A 7489-nucleotide genomic window follows, 5' to 3' on the forward strand; every position below is an offset into this window, starting at 1 on the left:
GTCACAATAAGACATCCTCCACTATCAATCGCTGCAGTGCAAGAAAGATGCATTCCGTTTTTAATTTTGTCAAGAAACACTTCTGCCCAATTTCGCTCCACTCATACACTGATGTACATGCGATTGCCCAGGCAGTTTCATCCACACAAACCCATGTATATCCTGCGTTCAGTTTCCCGTTTAATTCATTGACAGCTGCGATGCGTTTTCTTTGTTTTCCTCTGTGTTTGCGTTTGGCCCTCTATTAGTTACTCTCTTAAAGGAAAGAGAAGGAAAATCCTTGAATTCTTCTCCTTTGATTTGTCCTTTGACCATTCTTAAAAAGGTTGATTCGGATGGAACGGCCATTTCTGCTTCTAATAACGCTTCTTCAAATAGGTTGTGGTTAGTTTCATCTTCTTTCAAATGCCTATATCTTTCTGTTGATGTCAAAAGAGTGGAGACATCTAAAAACTCTACATCCTCCATGTTTTTGATCCCTTCAACTATGACAACTTCAACCATTTTCCTTCTGGTTTTCTCAATGGAAGATGTCGCCGAATTTTTGAGATGCTGCTTAACAAGGTGAATGAAAGGAGTAATGCGGCTTTTGCGGTTGTAATGGTTCAAAGGATATATACTTTCCCCTTTCCTCAACTTCGTCAACAAAGCGGTGCAGTTGTGAATAGGTATTCCAATGGTCTGTGAAAAATCTTCAGGTTTCTGGTCAGGTTTCTTCCTAAACTCTTCAACAAGCCGTTGCTTGAGCTTTAAACCAATTTTGGTGTATTGGTGCTTTCGGTGTTCTGAATGTTCTGGCCCAAATCTCTTTGGTCTTCCTCTTGGATTTGGTTGTATTGGAGGCGGGATGAATGGTTGGGTTGCAAATGATTGAAGCGGAGTACCAGGTAGAGGTGTAGGCGCCAACTGTATATAGTCAGCCCGTGCACCTGGGTCTGTGATATCAACATAATCCGCTGATGCTCGGTTCATTGTTTTTTATAGTTTTAATGTTGGTTTTTATTTTCTTTGTTGAAAGTAAAATAATTCAGAAAAAACCTTAATAATTCTAAATGACGTGAACATATAAGTTTGTGGTGCTTCTATTTATTTTTGTGAATGAAATATAAAAATTATAATATTGAAATTATTTGTGATGGTATTAATATTTTTTGAATGATCTATTTATCATTTATGCTGGACTAATAATTGTAGGTGGTGTTTAATTAAAATATGTGACGAAATAATTTTTTTTGACTAAATAATTAATAAACTGACTTAATAATTATTGAAAATGGTGGGAATCGAAAACCCAGTGAATAACACTGTATCATGTTTTATTATCTTTATTTGGTTTTTAATAATAAAATTTTAATATATTGTATTATACTATTATTTTAACTTTGTGGAAACTTTTTTTCACAATGATATAATTTCAATTATATACCTTTGGTAGTCAATTTTGTCAGCCCGAAATAGAGCAATTTACAAAAAATGAAAAGTTTTGTGTAGTTTATATTTGGGTTTTTTCCCGTTTTTTAAATCTTTTTTATTATGTTAATTTGAATGTTATTTCATTTCAACAATTTTTAAAACCGCCACGTCACCAATGTTTTAAGCATTATCTGCTATTGAAAAAAACGGACCAATCAGATGTGCCTTTTTGTTTTGTAGAAGCCACCAGTTTATGTGGCATTTCAATTTACAAATAAAAAAATATAAACAAAAATATAAATAATGTGGAATTTTGATCAGTAATTACGGGATATAATACAATTATAATTATTTTTGTTTGTTTTGCCACAGAAAAACATTTTAATATATTGCTTCAGTTTTCCAATTCATATTTTTAAAGATAAACTTATATTGTAAGTTGAAAAATCACTTCCTTTCATTCAAAAAACAATGTAAATTAATTTAAGTTTGTTATTACAAAAAAACAGTCGAGAAAATATGGGGTTTGTTTATTCTTTAAATTAAAAATCAATAATTTACAACATAATAATAATGGTCACAATATAACACCCAATTAATTAGGTTTTTACATATATAATAAAACATTTGTTAATTTGCAAACGTTCAAATCAAATTGAAACCAAAAAGGAACTTAAAAAGGTAAACTTATAAACCAATTTGTTGCAATGAAAGACCATCCATTTTTCTTTCATTTGAGCAAAAACACTGAAACAAAAACCAAACAATATCGCCACGACAAAAAGATATTTCAATTGAATTTCAAACAAACCAATATTACACCTTCTAATTTTGATAAAAATGTATTACCACCAATAATGGTTGAAAATATTAGTCAAGTCATCGATTATAATAACATATTTTCTCTACCAATTACTTCTGATTCCATATTATTGAACTTACACCTTTTTAGTCAAAATTTACTTGCACATTTTCATTTTAAAGATGCACTATTTAAAGATTTCAAAACAAGACAAAAAGCTGTTTATATCGAAAAAAAATATCAGGTCCTCAACAACTTGTTTCAACAACAACACAAAAAACAAATAACTACCCATTTGTTTTTGAAACTCCTAAAAAATATAATAGATTTTGTCATAACATTTCTATAAAAACTCATTATGACATTTGGGGGATTTAAAAAGTACAGCTACTGAATTTGATATATATCCCAGAGATGTCAAACGTGTAATTAATCGTCCAAACGACAAAATAAATGGTTTAAAAAGAGGTAGAAAAGAAGGAAACACCAAAATTGATATTGATACAATATATATGGTCATTAATAAAATTGAAAAGTTTCCTCAAAAAACAGCACTCCAAATTTCTGAAGAAGTCTCTAAAGAAAGAGCTTTTTATTTTAAAAACGTTTCAAGTTTGTTGGGTATTGATCCAACCAAACTTGTAGAAGAATCTAAAATTTCAAGAAGTAGTGTTGAAGTAATAATTCGTAAAAACAACTTTTAAAAGAAAAACATAAAAAAGAACCATTACAAAGAAACACAGATTTAAGAATTAATTAACGATATGTTTATGCTCAACACATGGATATTTTATTACATTTTAATTTCATTTTTGTGTATATTGATGAAGCGGGTATTGACACAAATTTATCGCGTACTCAAGGTAAATCTAAAATAGGAGAAAGTTGTGATATAATTTTTCCTACCATCAGAGGGAATGCGTTCACGATTATTGCAATGATGGCACCGGGACATAAATTAATTTTTAGAATCAGAGAAACTACTAACAAAAATGAAGATTTTCTTGATTGTCTAAAAAAGGTTTTTATACCACAAGTACATAAATGGTATAAATATAACTTCGTAAATTTTATTTTGGATAACGCGGGTATTCATAAAAAAGGAATAGAAGAATTGTGTGAGAGTTGTGGAATACATGTGACTTACAATGTACCATATACTCCACAACTAAACGCAATTGAAAAATGTTTTTATCAAGCGAAATCTTATATTCAAAGGTGTATGAATTCAAAAATCGATTTTGAGGAAGCTCTTCAACAAGTCCAATTTTTTGATAATTTAAAAGTGCCAGCAACTTTTGATAATCGAAGATGTTGTCATGTATTTAAAAGAATTATTTGTGCTGGATTGATGAGTATAACGGAAAGTGATACCTTTGCATACCATAATCATGTTTTTAAATGGGTGGAATTGTGCAAAAGAAAGGTACACTTTCCAAATGATGCAAGAGAGTTTGAAGTTTCAAACACAAATACTCATATAAGTTATTATTGTGATTGTTTAAGTGACTCATATTATGTTGATGATAATGAAAAAGAAGGAGAAATAACAGTGAGTCAATTTATTCCACAATTATACACCAACTTCTTTAGTTCAGAAAATTGTAATACCAATCATTCAATACGAAGTGGTTTAACAGATTGCTCGAGTAGAGACTGGTTCTGGTTAGACGGTATAAATGATAACATTTTTACTGAATACAATAAATGTGGTTATGAATTATTGAATTTAAACAATTGCAATGAAAGAAATAATAACAAGTTTGAGGAAGTTGTTGCAACAATAAAACAAAAAGAAAACAAATCTATAGAAAAACAAAATGTAATTTTGGCAAATACAAAAATTAAATACACATACACTTATTTAATATTAAATAATCCAAATGAAATGTTGACTACTTGGATTTTAGAAGATTATAGAAATGAAATAAATGAAATTAACACAATAGAATGGAAAAATCCTATAACGATGTTAAGTTGGATTCACTTTGATGGACACACGTTTAACGAAACCCGTTTTATTGAAAATTGGCATAACATTTCATCTAACATTACAAGTGTAATACTTCCAGTGTTCTATGGTATGCATTTTATGTTGTTGTACATTGTTAGAGGATCTGATAAAATTATCGTGGGAATAAACTCGCTAACATCCAAATTGTATGACCTTTACCTAGAAAAAACAGCTTTAAAACTTACCAAAATATTGATTGAATTAAAACATGTAAATTATTATAAAGCAGATGTTAAACAACAAAAAGACGGTATTTCATGTGGAGTTTTTGCATCTTGTTATGCAAAAAAGTTGTTAGAAAAATGCCCTGGATCAACAGAGGATTTGGATTTTTATTTAAACATTACATATCCTGAAATTTTTAGAAATGAAATGAAAAATGATTTTAATAAATAACACAGAAAATATTGGTATGGTATAATATCGACTACATTCGAAATGAACAATTATTCATCAATATATTTAAATAATGAAATTTGAAACAATTAATTAAACAAATTATTATGTTTAATACACGTTTCAATTATAAATATTAAATTGAAAATATAAACTCCATATTTTCTCGACTGTTTTTTTTGTAATAACAAACTTAAATTAATTTACACTGTTTTTTGAATGAAAGGAAGTGATTTTTCAACTTACAATATAAGTTTATCTTTAAAAATATGAATTGGAAAACTGAAGCAATATATTAAAATGTTTTTCTGTGGCAAAACAAACAAAAATAATTATAATTGTATTATATCCCGTAATTACTGATCAAAATTCCACATTATTTATATTTTTGTTTATATTTTTTTATTTGTAAATTGAAATGCCACATAAACTGGTGGCTTCTACAAAACAAAAAGGCACATCTGATTGGTCCGTTTTTTTCAATAGCAGATAATGCTTAAAACATTGGTGACGTGGCGGTTTTAAAAATTGTTGAAATGAAATAACATTCAAATTAACATAATAAAAAAGATTTAAAAAACGGGAAAAAACCCAAATATAAACTACACAAAACTTTTCATTTTTTGTAAATTGCTCTATTTCGGGCTGACAAAATTGACTACCAAAGGTATACTTTTTAATAAAAAAATAAATAATGATGTGAATATTAATAATTTTTAATAAATGTTCTAAAGTTTTTAAAAATTATATTTGTGTCTTTTTTTAGAGTTTGTCCTTAAAGACAAGAAAAAACAAAGTTATCTTTTCTTCAACTTTATTTATTGAGATATTAACAATTGAAATATTTTTAAAAATTTACCAAAAAAAAACTTGTTTTACTATTAAATAAAATTTCACCTAAATCCCATTATTTTAGATGGTTTGTCGGCTATTTTTTATAAAAAAAACATTAAATAACAAACATCGAAAACTCCAAACTTGATTATAAACAACGAAAAATATTTATGTCATGAAAGAATAAAAAATCTCAGTGAAAAATACCTAATAATCCTGAACTTTCAAATTAAAACACCACTTTTTTATTTGGAATTTTCTTTTTTAACTTCTTCGAAAAAAAAATCGACAGATTTGAAATAAAACGATCTTTAATCGTTGCTTTTCAATCATGTTTTCTCTTTATCTGCTAATTGCTCTTTCGTGTGCGAAGTACCTTTCGTACCCAACAGGAACAGGAGAAAAGTTTGTCATTGCAACAATTTCTCATTGTTACGAAAAGGCGGATGGAAGTTATTTCAAATATGTGGAAAAGAATGGAGGAATAGTTATTGAAAAATATACTGACCACAACTGCAAAAACGACAAAACCACATCCAAATTGGATAAGACTTTCACAATTACTGACGCAGTTCCTTCGTATGGATTTTGTGGAAGGACACCATGTGAAACAGGCCAGTTTGAATGCCTCAAGTCAGAGTGTCACAAAGACGATCTTTTTAATCAGGATGGTATGTATGTAAAGGCTTTTTTCAACCAGTCGTTAACAATGATTCAAGCTCAGTTTTATGAAGACGCGACTTGCACCAAACTGAAAGTGACTTACTTCAACAATTGTACAATTTGCACAACAAACAATTCGGAGAACATATGTCAATCAACTCTCGTCGAAACAAATAATATCGTTGCTTTGAAAACTGAAACTGGAGCAGTTTATGTGAAGCCAAAGAACGAAAAGGATACTGCAGACTCTGGCAATCTTGTTGCGGTCTTCTTTTTTGCTTTTCTTTTCTTCATATTCTAATTTCATCGTTCTTCATTTTTTAAACTATATTTTATAATAAAAGATATAAAAATCTTAACATTTCTATTTAATACTACTATTTATATTTATTATATTATTTTAATAAAAATACTTGTTGAAAGAAGGTAATGGTATTTTATTATTATGGTTTTAATTACATATTAGTTAAAAAATACCTTTATAAAAAGAAGAATAGTATTCTACTGTTGATAAATAAGAATTATTTATTATTTGCTTATTATTATATAACGAACAATATAATATCAATACAATTAATAACGAAATCTGTTAAAAGTGTCATATTGGTGATATCGGAATCTATTTTCTTTTAATCACATTTTTCCAACACAAAATGGTTAAAATGCTTCCGATAAAAAAGGATTTACGCAATTATGAGTAAATAGACCAAAATTACAGACCTTTCAAATAATTGCGGCACAACCAGTCTTTGAAAGATCGAGGTACTTTGTTGGGATTATTTTTCTGGACTTGAGTTCGTCAAAGATCAGGTGGTAAAACCCGAAGAGTGACTTCTTTCCAGTATCTCCTAAAATATCCTCTTTTTCTTTCATCTTTTCCAAAAATGCCTGTAATGTGTCTTTGTGTAACACCCCGAAACAAACGAGCACAGCAGCCATCTCTTGTGTCAGTGGCGCTTCTTCTTTCAACTTGATGCTGACCAACCGGAAGATGTCCATTTTGAACAACTCAAAGCCTGGAAACTTTGGCACGTCGCTGTGTGTTAATTTTGTGTGGAAAACATGAATATAATGGTTGAGTGAAATTGATGATGACAAACTCTTTGGGAACAAGTTCAGTCCAGTATTTATAGTAAGACAAGACAAATGGGGTGTGAAGCTCAAAATGGATCAGCCAGTTCAATTCGACATATTGGATTGTCTCATACAACTGCTTTGTGTGTGTGTGCTTTCCTGCAATGAAGTTGATGTAACTGTCCCACTTTTTGAGAGAAGGAAAATCGAGGAGAACTTCATCGGAAATGATCCTCCCGTCCTTTTTAGTGACGTCTTGGTTCAAACACAAATCGACTCGTTGGAGAATAGCG

At 29.4% G+C, this 7489-nt stretch overlaps 2 protein-coding genes across 2 annotated transcripts; one reads left to right on the forward strand and one right to left on the reverse strand.

Annotated features, from left to right (window-relative positions):
* Positions 1-5790: 5790 nt before the first annotated feature.
* EIN_316160 (hypothetical protein) lies at positions 5791-6423 on the forward strand (the record flags this gene model as incomplete). The annotated part of the gene is made up of 1 exon (XM_004253670.1): positions 5791-6423. One exon carries the CDS (start codon positions 5791-5793, stop codon positions 6421-6423), a length of 633 nt encoding a protein of 210 aa, XP_004253718.1.
* A 422-nt stretch (positions 6424-6845) lies between these two features.
* Positions 6846-7488, reverse strand: EIN_316170 (hypothetical protein; the record flags this gene model as incomplete). Its single annotated transcript, XM_004253671.1, has 2 exons — positions 6846-7158; positions 7223-7488. Coding segments are annotated over 2 exons (579 nt in total), but the record flags the coding sequence as incomplete, so codon positions are not given.
* Between the last annotated feature and the right edge of the window lies 1 nt (position 7489).

Source organism: Entamoeba invadens, assembly GCF_000330505.1.
Source record: "Entamoeba invadens IP1 unplaced genomic scaffold scaff_1105074724328, whole genome shotgun sequence".
Classification (NCBI taxonomy): Eukaryota; Evosea; order Mastigamoebida; family Endamoebidae; genus Entamoeba; species Entamoeba invadens.